At 42.0% G+C, this 25,295-nt stretch overlaps 1 protein-coding gene across 4 annotated transcripts in view; it reads right to left on the bottom strand.

Moving 5' to 3' along the window:
• The window catches only part of MAPKAP1 (MAPK associated protein 1), a 231,184-nt gene that overhangs the window by 75,139 nt on the left and 130,750 nt on the right, over window positions 1-25,295 (bottom strand). For all 4 annotated transcript variants that reach the window (XM_082656563.1, XM_082656562.1, XM_082656565.1 and 1 more), the window contains one exon: window positions 18,817-18,926. In XM_082656563.1, the coding sequence (XP_082512689.1) occupies window positions 18,817-18,926 (110 nt within the window). The remainder of the gene's footprint in view (window positions 1-18,816; window positions 18,927-25,295) is intronic.

The raw sequence follows: 25,295 nt of genomic DNA, 5'->3' as shown, positions 1-25,295 counted from the left end.
TTCCAGGCCAACCAAAGTCAAGGCTTCCTTTTTTTTTACTCTAGCCTTGGCCTTCCTGTCTCATTCAGGTAACTGCCCTTGATCCTGGCCCAGCACTGCCCAGGACCCTGTCCCCAGGCCTGGTGTCCTGCTAGGTTCTCAGTGTGCCTCTCTGAAAATCCTGCCCGCCCAGATGCCACCCACCTGCTTGGATTTCCTTGTTCATATATTACACATGTAATTTATCTGAATTCAACCACATGTGCTTGATAAAAATAAGGGGAAAAAGAGGTGGAGACATGACCAAGACAACACCTGAAATAGTTTGGAGAATTCCACTTGCCGTGACTCAATGAGGTCCAGGAGAGTGAGTGTGAGGTAACAGTCTTATTCATCTTTGCAACTACGAGACTTGGTAAATGTGTGATGAATGACTAACTGAATTAACCAGGTGGATGGTGGTGTCTCAGTTTTCCAGTTCCTCTTACAGTGTGAGCATCTTTCTGTGCCAAGTTTGATTTTAGTATTTATATATATGTACTTTTAGTTTTCATCTGTTCTAATGCTAGTGAAAAAAGCTAGCTGTGTTGGATTTAATGAGAAAAATCACAGCACTTTGGCCTCTGACAGCTTTTTTTGTGTGTGTGTGGTACGCGGGCCTCTCACTGTTGTGGCCTCTCCTGTTGCGGAGCACAGGCTCCAGACGCACAGGCTCAGCGGCCATGGCTCACGGGCCCAGCCGCTCTGCGGCATGTGGGATCTTCCTGGACCGGGGCACGAACCCGTGTCCCATGCATCGGCAGGCGGACTCTCAACCACTGCGCCACCAGGGAAGCCCTGACAGCCATTTTTAAGAATTTTCTTTCCTAGAGGCAATTTTGACAACAGGAATTTTGCTCACTTGTTGCCTCTGTGACTTGACCCTCTCAGGACATGGCTCTGTACTGCTGTCCCTGGATGCTGAGAGCGTCGTCTCCTTCCCTGGTCCTTGCTGCCTGCAGTTCCCCCTCAGTCTTTGTGGTCCTCGGCTATGGATTGCCCATCTGCCCTGCTCCCTGTTTCGGGGAGTCAGACCCTTCAGAGATCGGTTCCACCTGCCAACCCAGCTCCTCTCTGCCTGTCCACCTTCCTTCTAACCACCACTGTACCAACTAGGGCTGTGCTTCAAGTCAGGACACAAGCCTTAGTTAAGCATTTTTCTTATTGCTAGTACCCTGTCTGGCTCCATAATACCCAAGTGGGCTCTTGCCTCAATACCTTCCACTGGATTGGTAGGACCTTAATGGCAGGGTTCAAATCCCAGCTCCACCAAGCTTTAAGATCTTGGGATATATAAATACCCAATGGAATACTACTCAGCCATAAAAAAGATGAAACCCTGCCTTTTGCAACAACATGGATGGACCTTGAGGGTATCATGCTAAGTGAAATAAGTCAGACGGAGAAAGACAAATACCATACGATTTCACTCATACATGGAATTTAAAAACAAACAAACAGAATAATAAAATAAATGAACAAACCAAACAAAAACACATAGATACAGAGAACAGAATAGGAGTTACCAGAGGGGAAGGGGGGTGGGGAGGGTGAAACAGGTAAAGAGAGTCAACCGTATGGTGATGAATGGAAACTAAATTTCTGGTGGGGAGCTCGCTGTAGGGTATATGGAAGTAGAAATATAATGTTGTACACAAACTTATATAATGTTATAAACCAATGTTATCTTGATAAAAAAAATAAATCTTAAAGAAAAAAGACCTTGGGAAATTACTCAAGCGCTCTAGGCACTGTTTCTTTAACTCTAAATTGGAGGTAATGATAATTACTAACTCATGAAGTTGTTTTATAGATTGAGATAATAATGTATGTAAAGCACTTAGCCTGGCACATAGTAAGTGCTCAATAAATGGCAACTATTTATTACTATATTAATACAATTTTGCACACTTTACCATGTCAACTCTGAAGCCATCAAACAGGTAAGAAGCTGAATTATACATCCTCAAAGCCAATTGTGACTTATAACCTAAGATGTTAAAATATGCTTCTCCTTGTGCTAAAACACACAAAACAAAAAGGCAAATGCAATGGAAAAGATGGCAGTAGAGGAGGTAGAGGAGTCGTGGCTGCCAGCCATTTCCTTTCTGGGAGTTTTCCCTTTTGTTAGATCTATTATCTTGGAGTTGGGCTGCCCTGCTGGCTTTCCATTTGCCTTGCTAATAACAGTAAATCCAGCAACTTCCACTGCAGCTCCTGTCTCCTTCAGCTGACTCTGAGGCCAATCAGCATTTCCTCTCTGCTCAAGTCTGATGTTCCCTGGGAAGTCCTGCTGAAGACAAAATTTATGACAAAAGTTTCTCCAGCTTTTAACCCTTCTGCCTATCCAGACCCAGATGCAAAGCGCTCCAGAGGAATGCTAGGTCATTCCTACATGTGCATGCCTATGTTCTCACTGATGCTTTGCTTCTCTGACAAGGGGCCTCAGACCCCTGGAAAAGCTCAAATGAGCAGCTGGGCAGACAGATGCACACATTCTGGGCCATACCTAATGTGGACTAAATTTGAGCTGGTTCTTTAGCAGCTAGAGTCTCTGCTGAACCAGGACTCAAAGCAGTCATATGCATTAAAAAAAAAGCGTTACATTACAAAATTTTGAGTATGACTGGGTCTCATAACAGTGAAATTGAAGGGAGGGGACAGGACTAATATTTACTGAGTAATAAATAACAGCTAAGTGCTCAGTGTTTGACATGGATCTCTAATTCTCACAACAATGCCATGAAGAAGATACTATTATTATTCTCATTTATAGATGAGGAAAATGAGGTTCAAACAAGCTAAGAAACTCACCAAAGAGCTAGAAAGAGTAACAGGAGCAAGAGTGGAACCAGGGAGGTGTTTCTAGAACCCAGGTATTAAGCTTCAGTTAAGACTACCAACCAGCAACCTGTGATCTAGTTGTGACCTATTTTATTAAAGAGCAAACTAAAGCAAAGGAGCTCAGAATGGGAGAATGACATGACCACGGTCACCCAACTAGTAGTGATAGGGCCAGCTTTAAGCCAATAAAGGAAGCCTGCTCCAGTGTTCTACAACAGCCATGCCCTGAAATAAATCCTCCAAGGGCTGCAGAGGAGGAGAGAGAACTGCTTCAGGATTTTGGGAGACAACGGGGTGGCACTCCACAATCTCTTCAGCTGGAGAGAGAACAATGGCTGTCAGCCGAGGCTCCAGCTCACAGGCAAAGGCAGCAGTGGTGCAGCGGCCCCACCAGGCCCTTATGGACCTGGCACGAAGAAGGGTCTCATTACAGGGTTTTCATTTTAAGTAAGTTCGAGCCTTCTGGGACAGCTACATTCTAGCTCGATGGGCTTTTCTACGACCTCTTTTTTTTTTTTTTTTTCCTACGACCTCTTTTCCACCTCTCCACAGAAGTTAGATGATACACTTAACCAGATTAGTAGATTCAGTAAACTAATTTTTGTCTCAATTTAAAAAAAGAAAAGAAAAAAAAGTGTCAACATGTACATGTGACAGCTGTTTGGGACTCTAATGTTATGGAAAAGCAGCTGTTTTCATTTATATCTGAGATACTAGTCATTCTTAGAATGGGACAGAGTACTCAGCTAATAGCTTGTGCTTTAACCTATGGAAAATACAGGTCACAGAGACAAAATATGTTGGCAAAATCACAATATAATGGTTATACTCATATAACATTTTGGTCTTAAAAGGTTTGGAAATGTTTATAAAGGGAAGCAAATATTTAATAACGATGTTCTCATAGAAAACTGACATCCAATACAATGAAATGGATTGTGGCTTTTAGGAGAAAGGAAGTTTCCAAATAGAGAAAGTCCATGTAGGTAAAGGGAAGAAAGAGAAAGCTTTCTAAGCTCTAGAATTTGAAAGTAAGCTGTCTTCTGTTTACAAATTTTAAAAACTATTCTTACTCTTATCAAAGTAACCTGTATCTACAGTTTTATAGTTATAAGTACTATAATGAAAACCAGTTAATTCCCTGCCCATCCCCAAGTCCTTCCTTACTGGTAGTTAGTTTAAACTTTTTTGGCTGTTTCTTCTGGTACTCACTTTCACATTCTTTTTTTTTTTTTTTGGCGGTACGCGGGCCTCTCACTGTTGTGGCCTCTCCCATTGCAGAGCACAGGCTCCGCAGGCTCAGTGGCCATGGCTCATGGGCCAAGTCGCTCTGCGGCATGTGGCATCTTCCCGGACCGGGGCATGAACCCGTGTCCCCTGCATTGGCAGGTGGACTCTCAACCACTGCGCCACCAGGGAAGCCCTCACATTCTTTATTAGCATTCCTATTCAGCTGTTTTTAATATTATTATAAATATCAGACAGCATCTATTAACTGCCGCTACATAAGGTGAGGATTTAACGTGTGCTCGCTCTCCCTCTCCTCTCCTCTCCCACCCCTCTTTAGAAAGTGTCTTTCTTCCTCGTTTCCTCCCTCCCTTCCTTCCTTCCTTTCTTTCCTGTAATACAGTGTGGGCAGTAGCTTCCTCCCACAGGGCACCCTTACTTGATGATCAATACTTAAATGTCTGTTTGGGGTATACTCCTCTGGCTCCCAAAGCACTCATTAGAGACCGATGTTAGTAAGGGAACCTGGGAGGCAACACTAATTTTGACTGATCTGCATTGCATTTCATTTTTATGATATTTACATTTTCATTCAATGATCTGATTCTCTAAGGAAGTCTGACCTCCAATAATCAAAGTGCAGTAAATCCATTCCCAAATAGAAAGTGGGCAGCCTTGGGCCTGGGCTGGAGGGAGTGAAGCAGCTGTAGGCTGCAGACTGGCTTTTGCTACTTCTCCTTAGTTCATTCCACAAAATGTGTTAGCCAGCTATGGTGCTGGTCAGGTCCAGGGCTGGTAAACCAAAAGGAACCCATTTTTCTCCACGAAGGGCTTTCCTTTTACTCAAATGAAAGCTTGCCACCCCTATCCTAAGCTGTCTCCCAAAGGAAAGGAGGGTTCTCATCCTTTGCCTTAGTAAGGGACTCACCAACATCTGGCGAGACCGACGTATTAGGAACTTACTGGGGAGAGGCCCATGGCACCTCTGACACTAGGCTGAGTGGCTGAGGGACAGCGTTCTCTCTAGCTTCCAAGGCTGAGATATGGCCCATGTTTCTTAATTTCCATTGTGGTCCTGGATGGAGTCACTCAGTGTTCATGAATTCACCCAGCTCTTGCTGCCCTGTCCACTTCTCCCTGCACCAGGGAGCGGTGTTGTTAGCCAATTAGGAGGTGCATGGAAACGACCTGCTGAAGTGGGAAGACTGAGGTAATGCCCTGTGCTGGGGGTGAGACGAACTCCCTTCAATTCACAAAACTGGGTCCTTTTTGTCAGATAAAGGACAGACTAAAAGCTGGAAGTAAGATTCCCTATCAAATGCATCTTGTTGGCTTGCTTACTTTTTATTGGCCATCTCCCCACTGGGGTGAGAGCTATCTAGGAACAGCCCTGGTCATTCTTCACCACTGCCTGCAACACAGTAGAGATTCCATAAACATTTACTGAGTGAGGAGTCTGGTGCTGAACACACTGTGCTCAAGAGGTCTGCAGGACCCTCGGGATTTTTCAGGCTTAAATCACACTTCGTCTTAACTTCATCGTAATTCACGTTGTTCTATTAAATGCAGTGTGCCACAAACAAAGGGTGGAGGAAGGCGGGGGTTATGATTTGGTATTTCTATGATTATGTGGTGACAGTTTTGGGGAAGACTGAGGAGTTGCAACAGACCACCTTGTATCTTTTGCAGCAGTTGGGTTTTAATCACATCTCACTGGCTTTGTATTTGAAAAAACTGGTTCGCTGGCACAGTCGAGTCTACGCATCTTGCCGACTGGCCTGCCGTGATCAGGAGCTAGGTAACGAGCGAAGGAGGCTCCAATACGTCCTCCCCAGCCCTGCCTCCACTGCCACTCCAATGGCTTCTGATTTTAAGCCATCTTTGTCTCTGGGCATTACTGTCATTGTAAGGCAGAAAAAGAAATGCCCTCACTGAAGATGATTTTTCTTTTTTCTTAACGCATTTAGAGCTGTTGCAGAAAGTCCAGTATTTGTGACGTACTCAAAAAGGAAAAGCTCATTATGGAAAATAGTTACTGAAATTCTTAACACTGCCTTTTAAAATGCTTATGTGGAAAGACCAGCTCCACTGCCGGGCCTTGGAAAGCAGTGAGAAAGGAGTAGGTGTCTCAGGTCCCTGGCTGGTCTTGGAGAAGCCTTCTGTGGTGGGGTAACTGTTCTCAACTGACGGTTTCTCACAGCAAGTGTCTAAACTCAGTCCTGGCAGAGGAAGAGTTTTCCTCACAACTACTAACAGGATGAACACACTAATAGCCTGCCTGAAGAAAGAGGGTCTTCTACTTCCTCTGGGGGAGATCAAGACTCTTGGTGGAGAGAATCAAGGGGTGGAGGCAGCACCCCAAACCTCTCTGTCTGTAATCATTCACTCAAAAATCATACTGGTATTTACTTCTATTTCCTCTTTTAAATGTTTTCTGAAAAGAAGCAACAGGCTCTGTGAGCTACTCACTGTTAATACAAACACTTGTAAAAATCACTTGTAAACATGTTTGTTACAGGCAATTATAGTTTGTTCACTTTGCCTCTAGTATCTTTTCATAGTAAATTAAATTTGCTGATATAAGCTACATGATGAATAAGACCTGTGATCATTAACCCACCCCTACATAGATGGTTTGGGTTTTGTTAGTCAAAAATCATTATAGTTGACTCTCTGGATCTAGTTTTCTCCTTGTTCAATGTAAAGGGTGCTTCCAGCAGATCCATATCTGAACAAATTCAAAGACTGGTTCTATCACAGGGTATAAGCTTTCTATAGACTTAATTCACTGGTAAACAAAAAGTACAGGCAAAGGCCAAGTCATATGGGTAGGAAAGGAAATAAATCCTAAAAAGCCAGGTTTTACAGTACGTCTAGTGTGGTAGTGGCGATAGGGATAAAGGCAGCTGATACTCACTGAGTACTCAGTACTGATTGAGTGTTTTACATGTATTTAGTCAAAAAAACAACCTTGCAAGGTAAGTAGTATTATCCCTATTGACAGAAAAAGTAACTGAAGTTAGAAAGGTTTCACTTGCTAACTTCACAGCTTGTGTGAAAGGTGCAGCTGGGGTGGGGACTTGGGCTGGTCTGGTTCCAAAGTCTACGTGCCCTTTCCATCGAATCACGCTGCCACATCCAGCTGAAGTAGGTACACTCATCTCTCTAGGGAGAAAAGCATACTTGCCTCCACTGAGCTGTGGACCCTGTAACCTTTGCCAATGGGAAGAAGTACAGCACAGTGCTTAGGAGTATAGACTTAGGTTTAAGTCCCAGCTCCCAGCTTACTTATGACCTTGGACAAGTCCTGCAACTTCTCTGAGCTTCAGTTTTCTCCTTTATAAAACAAAAATAACACCCAATTCAAATAGTTGTTTTAAGGTTGAGATAATTTTTTAAAAAGTGTTTGGCCGATTGCCTAGCAAATTTTGAATATTCAGTAAGTGGTAACAATTATTATATTCATAACTCCACATGCTACTTAAAACCAGAGGTCAATGGAAGAAACTGTGATCTCAAAGATATTTAACATATGAAGTAATGAAAGACAAAACATCGTACAAAATGAAGATTAGTGTTTTCTATGCCATAAGGACATACATTTGTAAGTTCAGAAATTTATATTAATGTGAGCAGAATTTAAATTATATATTTGTAATTTTAATGAGTTCTTTCCTATTTTATTATGAACATTTCTAAACCACAAAAAAGTTGAAAGAAATGTACACTGAAAATCCATGTAACCACCACCTAGATACTACTATTAACATTTACTATATTTGCTTTATCACGTGTCTACCCATCAGTCCATCTTTTTTTAAAAAAATGTATTTCAGAGTAAGGGGCAGGTGTCAGTACATTCACCCCTGAACACTTCAGTGTGCGTAACAGTAACTGGTACTCAACATTTGTTTAAGAATCTTTTTTTATATTTTGGTAAAGTTTACATACAATGGTACGCACACATCTTACAAGTACCACTTGATAGTTCTGGCAAACGCATATACCTGTGACATCAGCTCCTGTCAATATACAGACTATTACCTTTACTCCAAAAAGTTCTCTCATCTGCATTACATTTTAAGTGGGGAAGCTGTGGTACAGGAGAAAAAAATGGGCTCAAGAATTAAGGGATCTAGGTTCATATCTCATCTACATTACTCATTAGTAACACACACAGGTATGTATACATACACATAACATATATGCACACAGCTTCAGTTTTCTCGACCACAGAAAAGAGATAATGCCCATCTCACAAGGTTTCTGTAGAGATTAAATACAAAAATTCTTGAATATAATAACTATTCAGTAAATGTAACCACAGGTTACTTTCTCTCTACCCTCCCTTCCACACTCTCCCCATTTCTCAGGATGTTGTCTTCAAAGAGAAAACAGTAAGGACAAAAAAACCCCACAACAGTTAAATGAGAGGTGAAGGAAAAAGGCATCTCTCCGCATAGGCAGTCCTCTCCCGATTTATCCACCGTGACTTCAGCTAATTAAACATCTGTCTCAATGGTCTCCTCAGCAAATTAGTCATCCCCACTTTGTGACACTGATTGTTGGTTGCAGCCTTTTCCTCACTTGCCACCATTCCCAGAAACTTCTAGGAGTTTACTCACCAGGCACATGGCAAGGAATGATGCAGGGTCCCCATTAACCCCCTACAGTTGCCCTTGGTGCCAGTGCTGTTCATAATGCTGCCAGACGTGTCCTTAGATGTGCCTCCCCAAAATAAACCTGTTAAGGGGTGAGGGCTTTTTTGTCTACATTTCTTATTTCCAGTATGATGCATTTTCTAAGTGCTATATATATGTACCAGACTAAAATATTTAACCAAAAATCTGTTTTTTAAAGTAGTTTTGATAACAAAGCTAGCAGGTAACAACATAACGTCTCAAATGAGGTGAAGTGCAGTCTCATGAATTACCAGCTAGTTCTCTCTAAACGCAGAAAAAAAAAGCAAGCTTTGCTGGTGAACAAATGGCCAGGAGGCAACAAGCAAAACGACCTGGTCTGGACGCATGCCTTTCTCTACATCCCGTGTGTGTGTTCGCGCACGCACACACCTGCTTGAGCTGCAAAGGGGGAGGTGGGGTGGGGAGAACTGTATCTAAACTACGGGGCACTTCTCAAAAATAGTTTTCTGAAATAGACTTCCTCTCAATCCTTCCTCCCACTAAAACAACTGAGTGACTTAAGAACTATCTTTCAGAAGGGTTAAGTGGCTAATAAAAACATTTAAAATGCTTAATTATGCTGGAAACCTAGAAATGGAAACTAAGACTACATATTAACTGCTAACCATCAGCTTGGCACAAGTTAAAGATTGATAACATTCAGTGCTGGAGGAGGGGGAGGGAAGAGACGCTCTCACATGCTCTTCGAGTGTCAAAGGATGGGTATAAACTTTGAGAGGCAATTTGTTTTTCTCAACATTTTAAATAAGTAGACCTTTGACAAACAATCTCATATTTAAAACCTAGCACAAATGTGCAATGAATACTGCCACAAGATTGTTCACTGCATGTTTTTCTAATACTGAAAATTTGGAAATAACCTAAAAGTCCACCAATAGAGAGCAAAGTTAAATAAATTTAACCAAAAAGATAAAAATGCAGTGGTCACTCTAATATAGAAGAATGCTTATGACATAGTATTGAATAAAAAAAACAAACGCAAAATCATACATATTGTATGGTGTCATTTTTAAATGACATGGATACATTTTTCATGAGTTCACTTAACAAACGCTTTTTGGGTGTCCTCTATTTGACAGGCATTCTGCTAGATGTTGTGTGTTTAGTGATTTAAGAAAACCCAAAAAACATAAAAGAGGGTCCTGCCCACATGAAACTTATAGCCTGTATGTACACCTGAATGTGAAGTGAATTAAAAAAAAACAAAGGGCTCACACTGAAGAAGGAACCTTCATTTTTTATTTCACACATCTCCAAAATTTTTGTTGTCAACCACTATTTAATTTTATTAAAAAAGAAGGAAAGAAAGAAAAAAAACCCCACAACTCTTTAAGAGCCTATCTTTTGCCACCACCTTGTTGTTGTTGTTTTTCACCACCTTGTTTTAATATTAACCCCAGGAGACCTGGTGGCAGCGCCAAGCTTTTTCAATTCTCCCCCAAACTGTGCATTCAGCTCGAATAAAAGAAATCCGACTTCACCCTGGTGTCCACCCCTCTGCTTGCTGAGCTGAGCACCACCCACTGCCTCCACGCTCATCACCCGTTGGATAGAGTCCTCAAGAGCCTCCTCACTGGTGTCTCTGCCTCTTGTTTTGCGTCCTCTAATCCATTTTTATAAGATAGCACGTTTTCTAAAAGAAATTCTGACTATATTGCTCTCCTTGCAGTGGTTCCCCTCTGCCATCAGAGCAAAGTTCAAATTCAGCATAGTTAACAAATATGATCTGGTCCCAAAGGACCACTCGAGCCTCATCATTCCCCACCCTGCCATCTCCTCCTACTCTACTGCTTTATTAGACTGAGCCACTTGCGGTTTCCAGAAGGCACTAAGCTCTCACTTTGTTCCTTCCGCCTAAATGCTCTTTCTTACCCCTCTTCACCTGGCCAGTTTTTACTCACCTTTGGGTCTCAGCTGGAGCATTTGCTTAGGATAGTCCTCCCTGACTCCCTAAAACTGGACTAGGGCTTTCCTCCTACAATGTGCACCCAGGCCCTATATTTGTTTCCACTCAGCACTTGCATGGTATTGTGAATGGCTGTTCGTTTGTCTCTCCAGCTAAACAGTAAGCGACTCAAGGGTAAGGACCATTTCTTGGCTTCTACAAAATCCCTACTGCCTATGTAGTGCCTGCTGCATAACTGCCCCCCCCCCAATAAATCAGTGTAGTTCTATTTCTGAGTACACTATCAGGCCTGGCCTGATCAGTTCTGTCCCTGCCTAGCTTCTGCAGCTTATCCTCTGCTCCATCCCTGCTCTAGTAATTTGGAACATCTATGTTTTGTGGCTATACCTCAAAACACCTCTGCCTGGAATGTTTTTCTCACTTACCCATCTGGCAAAGTTCTAATTTATCTTCAAAAAAGCTGTCAAAGAAATTACTTACTCCAAAGCATCTTTTCTCAGCCCGCTACCTCACCCAGTAGTTTTAAGTAGTCTCTTATCTGTGTTGCTTTAGTAGCTCATGTACCATATTTTAGTGCCTCTGAGTCTGTTTTCTCATCAGGTTTTCCACCTGATTTCTAGTATGGTGGCTGGCACGGAGCAGGCAGCATTGGATGATGACTGCTGAACTAATAAACAGGGTATCTCAGAACCCAGAGCTTTCGAGCACACACAGCTTTCTGTATGGTGCCCTTGATTCATCTTCTCAACCTCTCCCATGTTACAGCTCAGGCAAGTAATAAGGCTCAGAGGCAAGTACACGACTACACATTCAGTTTTCTTATTCTAAAATACATTTTAAAATATTTCTAAAAGCAGGATACAGTTTACAATCAATATATACATTTAGTATTCTTTCTTTCTTTTTTCCTGAAGAGCTATTATTAAATTAGTGGTGTTCTAGAATTAGTCCCTAGTGGACCCCAGGAAAGGTCCTCTGACTCCAAAATGTGTGTGCCCCCTGTACCAGCACAGAGCCTCTTGGGAGTCTATGTCTTTTCTCTTCCTTTCATTCTTTTTCTTTAATCTAATCCATGCTGGTGACTGCCCCAGATGGAGTGAATGAATAGATTTTGTGATGGAAAAGGAACTTCTGAAAGATTAGCAACTAGCAGGAAGAGTAAATGCCGGTCAAATGTAGCTCTGGCCAATGACACATTTCAAGGTTTTCTCATGTGGCAGTTGCAGGAGCTCATAATACCCTTTTAAAATAACTGGGTCTCTGAAGTAATTCCAAAAGATTTTTGCTTGAAATAAATTCTCTCAACTCCCAAGCTTTCTGGATAAAATAGTTGACTGCAATGCCATCTTTAACATGCTCTGCTTTATACTCAAGAAGATCCATCAGGAGCCTCAGATCACTCCAGCCAAGGGGAGGCTCGGGTGAGATGAAACAACAAGATAAAGAGGCAGAGCGAGGAGGCAGGAGGAATATGTAACTGGGAGATTCCAGCCTGGGTCACTTCTGACTTGTAAACATCTTAGCAGTCCTCATTTACTGTATCATTGTCCTACTGGGTCACTGGATACCAAGTATCAGGTCTTTACTTCTTATCCAACCCCCACGTGTGAGTGGCATCTGCATGACTATTTATTCTTTCATGAGGAGGAGCAGTTTTCTGCAGAAATTCCTGCCTTTTTGCCAAAGAACATTTAAACAGTCCTATTTACCTTTCCTTCCTCATTTTTTAAAAGAGGATACAGTATAAGGAAAGCAAATGTCTGTGTCTCTGGCTGGCAAACTACTTTCACAGAAGAAAGGTTACTGGATTTTCTGTCTTTACAATTACACAAGAAGCAGGACTCTGTTTAGTTTTACAGCCGGAAGATTCTTTAGCTAACTTTAGCCTTTGGAGAGTATTTCAGGTTAGAAGAGTGTTAAAAATGCTACTGCATCTAAAACATATGGGCTTCTCTTTTCCATAGGGCAGCTCAGGACAGGTGTATGTTGCTTTAAGAAAGCTAGACATAAAACATTAAAACTGACACCAATACAGACAAACTGTGCAGTTACAAAAAGAATTCCTGGCTTTATATCCAGATTCACCACAGGGTTCCTTTAAATGCTGCACTTCCCTGATGCATTTAGATCTTAGAATCAATGAACATTTCTGTTTACAGAATTTTAAATTTGTTCTCCCATTAGGGTTCTAATAAGCAACACGGTACAATAAAAAGAGTATGGCTTTGAGGTCAAAAAAGCCTGCGCTCCAATTTAAGATTATGTCATTTACTTACTGGGGAAACTTGGGTAACTTTAACTTCTCCTAGAACTGAGGAAAGGGAGGCTGAGAGAGGAAAGAAAGTGTATGATCACATGTATAGTTATCATAGTTCCTTAATTCTAAGGTGCACATTTGCCCCTACTTTTTAACATTTCTAAAGTCTCATCTATAAAACAGGCACAATAAAATCTCCTTTCTAGGGGTGTTATGCAGATTAAATGAGATGCTATCTGTAAGTACACAAAGGCACTCAATAAATCAGCTCTTACCCCATTGGAATAGATCTTGGGGAAAGACCAATTTCTCCCTGACACATAAATCCCCTTAAAACATTGTTAATAAGTAATAATTTGTATATAACTGTCTAAGTCTATTTGGCGTGAAAGTAAGGCCTCTCTTACGAGGTTGCAGGGAGTGAGTCAGAGACCCTGATGCTGCTGGTTCATTCGAGCAGGTCTCTTTTGGGTATAGGCTCCGAATCCCCACCCTGGCTTCCTGGGCTCTGGGCCTGGTCTGTATTCCTGTCATACTGCAGCCATCAACTCTGTACTTCTTTTCAATTCTTTGCTTTGTGTTCATGTTCTCTGTATGTCCTACTCCCTCTTTGGGCCTCGGTGTATTTCACAGCGGTTAGAAGTTTAGATTTTATTCTGAATGCAACTGGAAGTCATTCAAGGGTTTGGACCAGATATAATTCGATTTATATTTTAAAAAACCTCTTTGTCTGCTGCTTTGTAGGCAAGAGACTGGAGGGGCCAAGAGCAGAGGCAGGAAAAGCAGCCAGGGTGTATTTCAACAGTCCAGGTGAGGTCTTGGTGATCTGGATCCATCCAATGGAGATGGAAAAGACTGAATTCAGGACATATTCTGGAGGTAAAAATAAGAGGACTTGCTAATGGATAAGAAAATGTGTGGAGTTAGCACAGGGAAGAATTCAAGGGTCATTTTTACTACATTTTGGGGGGGGGTGATGGGGGGAGAAAGTTAAGTAAATTAACTTCAAAGTAATCTGAAATGTTCTTTTTATATTAAAATAGTAAGAATTTAACAGCCAAGGCTTTGAAAGACACTGCCCCTCTCCAACTCTTCACAGCTTAAATGTGAAGGTCACAATTTCAATGTCAATTTCTCTGGGAGGTGTTCCCTGACCATCCATAGAAAGCAGTGAGCTCCCCTGCATCTCATCTTCTCTCTCTCAGCCCCTCATGTTTACTCTCATTTTAGAATGTAAGCTCCTCTTCAGCAAGGGTCCTGTAGATCTGCTTCACCACAGTCTCCCTGCACCCAGCATAGGTCTGACCCATGAGAGCATGAGTGAGTGTACACACAGCTACAAATACATTATAGATCAATATTTACACCTTACATGAATTTTTAAGATATAACTTGAGCATCCAATGCTGTCATCATTAGCCGTCCCTCAGATCAGAACCTCACACACCCTGTGGTGGATGTTCACTCCCCTCTCTGCTCCTAGCAGTACTTTAGGGAATAGTGTTTGAGAAGTCCTAGACTAGACTATCTCCTTGGTGACATTCTAGGTGTCTAGTGAAAACACAGTAAATTAGCTATCAATAATGTGGTCTGTAACTCCAAACAGAGATGTTAAGAGGGAGTTCACTTGACAAAGCTAACATTTATCTTTCAAATTCTAGGTGAAATTTTGTACAGGAAAAGTAGGAATTAATGTCGTAAGTCTTATTAATATTGTAAGAACTTTTCAAAAAGGATCTTCAGACTAATAAAAATTTGTCCTTCACATCAAAAGGCAAGAATGGACAGGGGTGAGAAAAAGTTGATATGCTTCTGGTTCAATCTCTCAGCAGATGATAATGAAAAACTCCTCCATTTTATAATAACAACAAATATTGAAATAGAGCCATACAGATCACTATTCTGCTTAGAAAATCCTACTTCGAAGCCTTCTCTCTTTTGTAGACCCAGAGATACCTCTATTTCTGCATCAGTGTTACAACTGAATTTAGGTCTACCTCCATTTCTCAAGTGCCTCTGTCATACCCAACATCATGCTTCAGGAGGCTGGTAAAGGTTGGTGTGTAATAACATTTTAAACAACATCAAAATACTAAGAAGCTCAGAAGGTCATCACTGATTGTGAGGATGTATTTGATAAAAGGAGAACTTGACAAACTAAGGCCTTTACTCACTAAACAACAGGTTAGTGTATTTTACTGGTTAAATCAAGGGACCTGACAGGCTACTCGTCATTATGTTAAAAACATACCCACCCAACTGTTAAAATTAGTAAAGAAGTTTCAGCTAATTCTTCTAAAACTGGATTCTCCATTTACAATTTTCTTAAATCATGGGGACTTTCTGCCAATGCAAGTAGATTCCAAATGTCAAGTAGGTCAGTAATAAAATGAAAAGCTGGAGAGAGACTTTTAAAAGAGACATTTAAAAATGGGCTTAAAAAAATAGGCCTTGGGCTTCCCTGGTGGCGCAGTGGTTGAGAGTCTGCCTGCCGATGCAGGGGACACGGGTTCATGCCCCGGTCCGGGAAGATCCCACATGCCGCGGAGCAGCTGGGCCCGTAAGCCATGGCCGCTGAGCCTGCACGTCCGGAGCCTGTGCTCCGCAACGGGAGAGGCCACGACAGTGAGAGGCCTGCGTACCGCAAAAAAAAAAAAAAAAAAAAAAAGGCCTTAGCAGAGAACTGACTGGGACACACTATGAAAAGATTACTGTAAGTTCAGTACATGAATATTAATAGAAAAAACCCTGCAGTGTTCATAAATAGTTATGACTTGATGAAATAATTACAAATAATGCAAGTCAAAATTTTAGATCAGTTGCAAGTATCTGCAATGATATTCTATCCATAAAAAGCAAAAATATTTTAAAACCCTAGAGGTTTCCATTGACAAAGCTATTTACCTAAACAAAGAAGAATTCTTTTGCTCAAATATCTATCACCTTCTGATTTTCTACAAATGAAAATTGGTGAGGGAATGCCGGGGGAAGGGCAACAGAGTATTTAAACACTAGGTCAGTCATTAAGCCCACAGCTTGATTTAATAATGAAATAGTTTAAGTTCTCAATTTATTATTATTAAAGAGAGTTGTATGGTCATTCGGGAAAAAAAAGATGAGAGATGTTAAAGGTTTGTTGAGTAAGCAGCTAGAGTTCACTGTCAGCCTATGAAAGGAGTTCTGAAATCCTGGTCTAATACAACTAACCTCTAAGGCACAAGCAGTGTGAGAACTCTTGACCCCACATGGCACATGCTATCTAATCTCAAGTGCTATTTCTCCCTTCTCACTTAAATTAAATAATAGTAGCAAAGAGACAAGTGCTGTTCTGCACTCAATCAGGTGAAAGCTGTTTGAAGAGAGGGCTAAGCCAGACACCGGGGCATGGCGGGCACCTTCTTGCAAAGACTGAGCGGGTCACTGTGGTAGAGGCTTAGGAAGTGCAGGATGAGTGTCTCTAACCTGGCATCTCCTGACACCAAGTTCATGACTAAGTTCATGTGTCATAATGGGTAAGTAATAAGTATTTCACAGCCAACTGTGAGCACTAACAGACTTTTTTCTTTTTTTTTTGAGTAAATGTACTTGTGTTTCTTTCTATGACAGGACGATTTTCCCCTTCATTAATCACCCTCCAAAACAAGTCCACTCCACAATACAAAGTTCCAAAACACAAAATATACCCTGCCTTTACCAAGTTAACCTTAAATAAACATCTTTTCCAAACTGGAGATAATCCCTCTATTTCATGAGACCAGACTTAACAAAGCAATAGAAAGAGCTTCTTATTTTAAAAAGCTTTTTGGATCAAGAAAATGGACAGTAATTTATGTAAATGCATCAATCTCAATTGACTTCTCTAGTATGAAAAGGAATAAATAATGCAGATGACTGTTTTTCAGACAACGAGTCCTAACTCTTTGCCAATGATATGGCAAAGACTCTGATGGAAATGGCAGGGATGTGTACACAAAGGTGAACATAAATAAATGTGTGTATGATAAACATGGTTGCTGGAGATGGACACAGATAAATAGGTAGGCAATTGGACAGGGATGGCTGGAGACGGAGGGAAAGACACTGGTTCAGCTGTATCCCAGTGAGTTCACAGAGCTTTCATGATCTAAAAAATGTGCGACAGCAGAATTCCTATTAAGAAGGTTAAAAAAGTCCTACCTCCTCTTGGGCAATTCAGAACAAAGCTATCTCAGAATATAATAAATATGTCACAAAATACACTATTATATAAAAAATTTAGGGACAAAAACGACGAAAAAACCAGGATCCTTAAAGGTAGAAGAATGCTTATTTGACACCTTTAAATATCTGAAACTGTTTAAATGCTATTAGATTGGCACCTAGAACCCTAAATTTCTACTTTCCCCTGGGAAAGTAGAGGCTATGCCTCTTCAATCATCCCTTAAATGCAAAGAGGTCTGACCCCCATGCAATGGATAAAAGTCACCCAAAAAATGAACAAAAGAGGTGTTTGGAAAAACCAGAACACCATTCATCCCAGCTAACGACTTGTTCATTATGAGTGATGATGGATAAAGACTTCTCATGCTGAGACGAAATCAAGATTTATATGCATTGTTTCCTCTCCCAACTTGTGGGAAGATCATCATCATTTAATTCTATCTCTGCGGCCAGTGATGGGCATCCAGAGAGCTGGTTATCAAACGGTGCAGTCAGCTGGCAAAAGCCGAAACGTGCAGTTGGCACATCTGGACGGAGCCGCCACAGCCGAGGGTGAACAATGACTCCTGGCAAGCATCCAAATTGCTTGCAGACGCTAGCAGGTCTCATCTACAACCGCCCCTACCAGCATCTCTCTCTCTCTCTCTTTTTTATGAGAATCAGATTTTCATTGCTCCATTCAATTGCTCTCCTCTGCCATTTTTTACAGCTCTTATCGTTCCCTTGGAATATGGCCTTGAGACAGCTCATCCGTGTCCTTCACTGTGTTATCTCTTCTAACTTTTATTAAAACTTCAGCTTTCATCTGAAGATAGCTAATTAAATCTGGAACAGATTATATTCCTCCCCTTAAAAGGAACACAGAACTATTTTCCTCAACCCGAGCCATGCTTTTTTTCCCTTTCCGAAACATAAAACCAAAGGTGTTTAAGAAGTCTCATTTGCTTACAAAGCTAAGATATCTGACATGTCATAGATAGGTTGATTTATACTAAAGCTGTCTACGGTGTGATAAATCTTTGAGCTGTTTCTCAAGATAATTATTTCTCAATATTGGGAATATTTTCTTTTCTCATATCCTTTAAATATTACAGCTAATACCACAAGCTTATTTTCTGTATAAACTGAGTAATGAGGAATTAGCGATTAACAGCTACTTGTGTCAAGTGATTTATCTTAAAAAAAATTTTTTTTTACAGTTGCCCTCATTTTGCTAAAAATGAAAAAATGTTTTCTATTATTCTATACCCCAAACACTAGCAACCAGAAATTTCCCCCCTGGAAAACTACATGAAAACATGAAATTAAAAGCAGTGCTTCAAATTTCGGGTTAAATCAGTTTTCCAGACAGCTTTACGCCAACTAATAGTTAGCTCAAGTAGCTTTGCCTTAATCTATTGCAAATTAATGATGAAGCTTCCATAAGTGACATGGACACATTCTTCTCACATATGTCTGACCCAATCCCTTCCTTGGGCCCAGGGGCAGCTTAAAATCACTCTTCTGCTGTACACTTGCTATTGAACCCAGCAATGACATCTGAACCAATCCAGCCAGCCATCAAACACCCACCCATACCCACACCCACACCAACACCCACACCCAGCACTTTTAACTAAGGGTTAAGCTTCTGTTGCCAGAGTATGATTTAACTGTCCCACCTGAAATTTTCTGGGATCCTTTTCTTCGCTTCACTGCCTTTAGCAAGATTTCTTTCATGGTGACCTTTGTGTTGTCCACCTGAATAAGGGAGAATCCATGAGCAGCATTTCTGTAGGAAAAGACAAACATTAAATCAAGACCAATATTCAACCAAAGGGATGTTAATACAGTCCTCACTGAGTTTCAGTTTGAGTAAGTGTACAATCAAGTGTCAATTATTTTAAAAAGGGTTAAATAAACAAACTTCTAACGCGAAAGAGAGAGAGAGAGAGAGAGAGAGAGAGAGCAGGCTCGAGAAAAGCATTCTAATATGAACGGTTCCAAGTGAAAGAGAGGGCAGAATTAGGGAAGATGTTTCTATTTATCTTAAATTGAATCCAATTGGTCTGTGTGGGTCACTAGTACCATGGCTTCCTAGTGTTGGTTCCCAAGCGAAATCCTGCAGCAAGGACTAACAAACGATAAACTTGGCTTGTGTCAGTAGATGTCACTGCAGGCAGATACTACCATTATATTAAAGCTCATGGAGCCCTGGAGGGAAAATGGGGAGTGGATATGACAGCCCAAAGCAATTTAGAATAAGGAAAACAAAGACTCTCCCTAACTGGCAAGCAAATAAATAAATTAATAAACAAGCATTAAAAAAAAAACACAGTCTGTGTACACTTCAGTAGTAATGTTTTAATCTACTTAGTCTTAGAAGGTCAAGCAAAATATTAGCTGAAGCGTAAATAATTACGACAAAATAGTAACACTACTTATAAGCTTCTAGCCAATCACACTTGGGGTGGGGGGGTCATCTAGATAAGAAAAAACTGGTAAGGAACAAGTAGCCTTAAAAAAGAAGCCCATCCCTGGGTGAGGGATAACTTCACTACGACCGTTAACTGCAATAGGAGGTATCACAAATACTACTCACTATGCTTGGGCACTGAAACAAAACAGGCCAATTCCAAGCAGCTCATGTAACAAATGGGACCCAAGTTTCCAACTATGGAACATGGGAATTGCCACAAGGAGTTTGGTTGCATTCCCATTTCCCCATAAGAATCTCAAAGCGGAACACAGCCAAAAAACACAGCAGAACTTCATACTGACAAGAAAACTGAAAGAAAAGCCAAGCCCCAAGCTAAGCCATGGAAAAGCTTCCCAATGGTAGGACAGGCTGGGAAGGGGTCTTAAACCTAGTTTGGACCCAACCAGGTGGTTGGCTTTCCAAGGGGGCTGGGGGCTGATCTCAAAACCAAGGACCCAATTTGCTTCTCTAATACAAAGACATCTCCACACCCCCTCCTCTCCATAAGGCTTGCTGTTTAATCCTTGACATTCCATTTGTTAAAAGGCAAAAGTCGATGCTGGTCTAGCCAGCACGATCATCCATTTTAACTTGGTCAAGTTTTGCTCTCGAACAGCAGGCCTGAGAACTGTCAAGCTAATTTTACTGAACACTCTGTTACTGAATCATGCCTGAGCCCCGGCCGTTCTTTACCTCAGAAGCTGGACCCCATCCCAGAACAATCTTTAAAAGTTTATTTTACTGATCAAAGCAAAATAAGAAATAGCTCTTTTTTTTAAAACTATATTTAGGGAGCGAGGTAGTAAGCGATGCTCTGGCAAGAGTTCTGAAATGTAAAGTGCCTTGTGCATTTATAAACTTGCGGGTATTTGCTCTGGCACTAGGCCAGTGTGTGTTTGGAACAAATGCCAATCATTCGCGTACAGACTTGCCTTCCCCTGCTTTCTCCTCGGAAGTCAGTATGCGCTCCATCTGTGACAATATGCTGGGCGATGGATGAGTAGGACCTAAAAGGAACACCAGTTCTTGGGTACTCGCAAGCTAGTATTGGGCTAGATCTCCCAAACTTCCATCTGTCCGGGTTCCACCTGAACTATTTTAGATTTGAGTCTGCTTGTAAACTGCTTACATTCTCTCCTAATCTGCTGCTGGCTGATAGTGTTATTTCCAACCAATACATTTATCTTTTCAGCGAAGGCAGACTAAAAGCTCAAAAGGAAGCCTTGTGCTTGGACTAACTTCCATAATTAAAAGTGTCCTTTGAAAAGATTTTTGAACAGAGGAAAATCCCTAGTCTGTATTTTTCTGTCAGTTTACCCAAACATACCTGGGTGACAAGGTTAAAGCATGTGGAGGAAACCCCTGGCACTTATCATCCACAGGCATTGCTGATAAACTGTGTGGTGGAGGAATAAAGGATTACCTTCTGTATTTTTTCATTACACTTTTCTTTTGTTACAGAATACATAAATCCATTGTGGCACAATGTAATATGTATCACCATGCTACACCTGCGGACGCTTCCGAGCGGCTGCCATGTCTGTGCAGTCAGGAATGATAAGTGAACCACCCGTGAATGTTAACGATAGTGATCATTCTGAGGTAACTCGGCTCTCCATCTTCCTTTACAGCCTCTGTGCTAAAGCCAGGGTAGCAAGGTTCATGAGAGGAAAATGAAAACAACAGTGAAGGGAAGTGGCATGCTCGGCACTCGGAATGTGCCTTCGCGGGTGTGCGGGATCTCACTCTGGGGCTCCGTTTCGGTGAAAACGTGCACATTTAAAGGAGAAAGAGGTTGTGACCCACGTCCTGCGCCCTCAGCCAGACTTAATGAAAGTTTCCTCAGGTCAGCCTCGCACTCCACTCACTCCTCTCCCTCCAGACGAACGCCAACCTTGGATCTTGTCCCAAGTCTACAGCACTTAATGTTTCTAAAACACAAGAGTACAGGATCTAAGTGGTTCTCAGAATCCATGTAGGTGCAACTGTTAAGTTGTGCTCCCATTTAATAAATGGCTATGGAGACCTGCTACCACAATTTTCAGCTTGACTTCCAAAGAGTCTGGGTTTTATGCCTCATTTCTTCATATCCAGGATTTTTTATGGGCTTTCTACAATGTCTACGGAAATATATCCTGTAAGGCACTGGGTCTGAGACTGAGGAGACGATGATCTTGGGGGACCCGGGGCAGCAGGCGGGGAGGGTGCTAGCCCTGCTTCCCTTCTTTATGGCACTGCATTTCAGTCTCTGGGTTGTGACCTGCGCCGGGGATGACCAGCCCTTGGACAGACAGGCAGATGGATGGACAGACCGGTGGGCTGCAGACCCACTCTCAGCTAGGAAACTGCTCCTCCCCCAGCTCCCCTCGTGGACAGACAGCTTCTTTTCTGCCAGTGCAGGGCATTCTAGGGGCACTGGAAGAAGCAGCTGCCCTTCCGCAGCTCCTTGGGTTGCCCGTGCTGGGTCCAGGATGAAGCGCCACCTCAGGGAGCTGACTGAATGCTGGCAGGAGTGCTTCAGTCAGTTCCAAGTTAGGTCCTGTCAAGTCTCGTAAACACTGAAAAACGTATGGGTATTTTAAAAAGAGATTACTCACTTGAGGAATTCAGCTCTGTCCCAGTGCAAAGCCACTCAGTTACCAGAGGGAAGTTTTTGTACCAGCATTAACCTAACACAATGAGCATTTCTGCACTAAGCACTGAACTAGAGGTGGCGGTGGACAAAGAGAGAAGTAGGGGCACAGGTCTTTATCTGAGCAGCTTAGATTCTATTTATAGGGGCAGAGCTGGAATCAGAACCCAAGTTGGAAGGCAACATATTGGAGAGGAAGACACATGGGTTGGGAGTTAAATACCTTTCGGTTCAAATCCTGGCTCCATGACTAACCAAAATGTTGTCTTAACATGTGGGAACCTCAGCTGTGTCCACGAAATGAGGAGGCCATGTCCCTACAGAATTGCCAGGAGGATAAAATAGACAATGAATGCCAAGCACCTGGAACTAAGGCTGGCAAACAGTAAAAGGGGTTTACGATGTTCCTTCTCTCGTGTGCCCCTGTCCCAAGTCATCACCCCAAGAGAAGAGGCCCCATTCAGCCCATTTCCCCCAAACCCCCAGGAGATACTGCTTATTTGGGGGAATGGATCTCAACCTTCATTGCTCATAATTGATAACACAGGGCCATGAAAATGTGCAATTGGCTGGGCATGGTGGCAGCACTGGGACACTATCAGTAAGCAGCCCCTGGCCCAGGCATCAAAACCCCCCTGAAGCTCAAAGCAGGGCACCCTGGGCTCCGGTTTTAAGGTTTTCCTTTTTGAGAGAGTAAACCAGAGAAGTAGGTACGTTCCACCTCGGCTTAACTCAGCTTTGGGTGGGGATGGTGGAAGTCAAAAATCATGGTGGGCTTCCCTGGTGGCACAGTGGTTGAGACTCCGCCTGCTGATGCAGGGGACACGGGTTCGTGCCCCGGTCTGGGAGGATCCCACATGCTGCAGAGCAGCTGGGCCCATGAGCCATGGCCGCTGAGCCTGCGCGTCCGGAGCCTGTGCTCCGCAGCGGGACAGGCCACAACAGTGAGAGGCCCGCGTACCGCAAAAAAAAAAAAAAAATCATGGTGATAATGCAGAGAAATCCAGTGAGATTTATTAAGTGTCTGCTTCTGCAGAGTACAAGATGTTATTATTCAACAATTACAACAATAATAGTAGCATCTACTACCTACTGAGCACTTAGTATGTGCCAAGTGCTGTGTTAAGCCTTTTAAATCTGCATTAACTCATTCTACCCTAAAATAGGCACTAATAAGTTATATCCATTTTGCAAAAGCTGAGGCTGGAAATATTAGGGAATTTACCTGAGGTCACTCATCTATTAAAGATCCTATTTTGGATTCAGAAATCAACAATACGGTCCTTAATCCAAGTAGCACAGTCCAGTGGGAGAGAAAGACAAAGAAGCAAACAAAGAATTACAGCTCTGCATGATAAGCACAAAGATGAAGGCAAGCTCAGAGTGCTGCCAAAACATAGGGGCACTGAACCCAGCCGGTAGGGGTGAGGGGGATCAGAGAAGCTTCTTAGTGGGGAGGCCTCAAAACATAGCTGTCATTTAGCTCTGTATCATACTGAAAAAATGGTGGCAACACCAGAAGGCAGCAGAGCACAGCAAGTTCTAGAATAGAGCCTGCTTTGGAGTCCCAGCTCTGCCTTCCTTGGGTAAATGATATAATCTCTCTAACTTCTAGTTTTCTCATCTACAAAATGAGGCTAATTCTTAGACTATAAGATTGCTGTCAGGGCTAAATACTTCTAAAATAATTAACATAATACCTGTCATAAAATAAATGTTTAATAAGCAACAGATAATATAATAACTATCAGCTTTTCTTCATACAAAGAAGTGATATATAATGATGAGAAAATGACTTCAGTCAACATTTACTGAGCACTTACTTTGTTCATTTAATCCTCCCAGAAAAGGTAGGTGTTATCATCAGTCCCATTCTATAATGGAGGAAATTGAGGTTTGGCAAGGTTGAGACACATACCTGGAATTACGCAGCTAAGAAGTGGAGGAACCAGAACTTGAACCCAGGTCAGCCAGACACCAAAGCCTGTGTTTTAAACCTCCCTATGGCCAAGGGAGTTTGGGGGGACTAAGGGGAAGAAGAGACTTCCAGAGAGCGTATCTTCCAGATTGGAACCACTGCCCAATCTATGGAAAAGGTCAACTCCCACTGTAACAAATTCAGTTTGATTATAAATGTCCCAGCTCTTAGACTAACCATATGACCTACAAGACTGCTTTTTAAAAGCCCTTGGAAAACGTCCTGGTTTCCTGAGCCACAGTATCAGTTTGTGAAAGTGGGAAAAGGCTGCCAAGAGTAGCACTCCCTCCTCCAGTCCTGACCAGTTCATAACTGTGATGAAGACGTACTCCTTTGGTTCCCAGCCTGTTCTGGTCCCAATTCCATGCATGTTCATTTTTGAGCATTTCAAGGTAGAAAATGAAAATATATGAGCAAGAGAAAGCCTTATAATAACTGCAGCATGCCTGCTTTAAAGGAAGTCCTTCGGGTATTTCTTTATCCATAAAGAGAGTTTACACTAGTGGGAATGCCACATTTTGTTTCCCCTTGCGCTGACAAAAAATTTTTTTTAAAGATCAAAGCGTATTGTGTGAGTATGTGATATTTGACATTGGACAAAGTACTCTTTTTCAAAAGAGACATTTTCCAAAAACATAACTCACTAGACTAATGGGCAGTGAGAAGCCAAAATGACTGCCCTCCGCCTTCTCCTTGTCTATCTTTGCCAGAGTCCTTGGGACTTGCCAAATCCGGTCATGCCTGCTTAGCTTGCTCGACTGATTGTGCCAGAAAAGAAAATAAGACACAGATGTATTTGAGCTCTTTGAGATGCCAGTAAGAGAGACAGCTAATGGCTTCATTTCGACCCTCCCCTTCCAGCTGGGCACAGGTGGGGGATAATGAGGTCCCTCTCCCTAATCAAACTCAATTATTTACTACTCTATATAACCGCAAAGACACTCACATTCAGTTCAGAATATAAAACACACCGTGGGCTACCTCCAACCACCGCCACTGGGTATTTATAACAAACTCAAGTGGCTAACAGTTTGCCTTGGCAGGAGTTTAAGTGTGTAAAGTTTTGCAAACT

This window comes from Grampus griseus, assembly GCF_964374135.1.
Source record: "Grampus griseus genome assembly, chromosome: 6".
NCBI lineage: Eukaryota > Metazoa > Chordata > Mammalia > Artiodactyla > Delphinidae > Grampus > Grampus griseus.
Note: the sequence above shows the minus strand (reverse complement) of the source record. Positions and strands in the feature narration are given on the sequence as shown.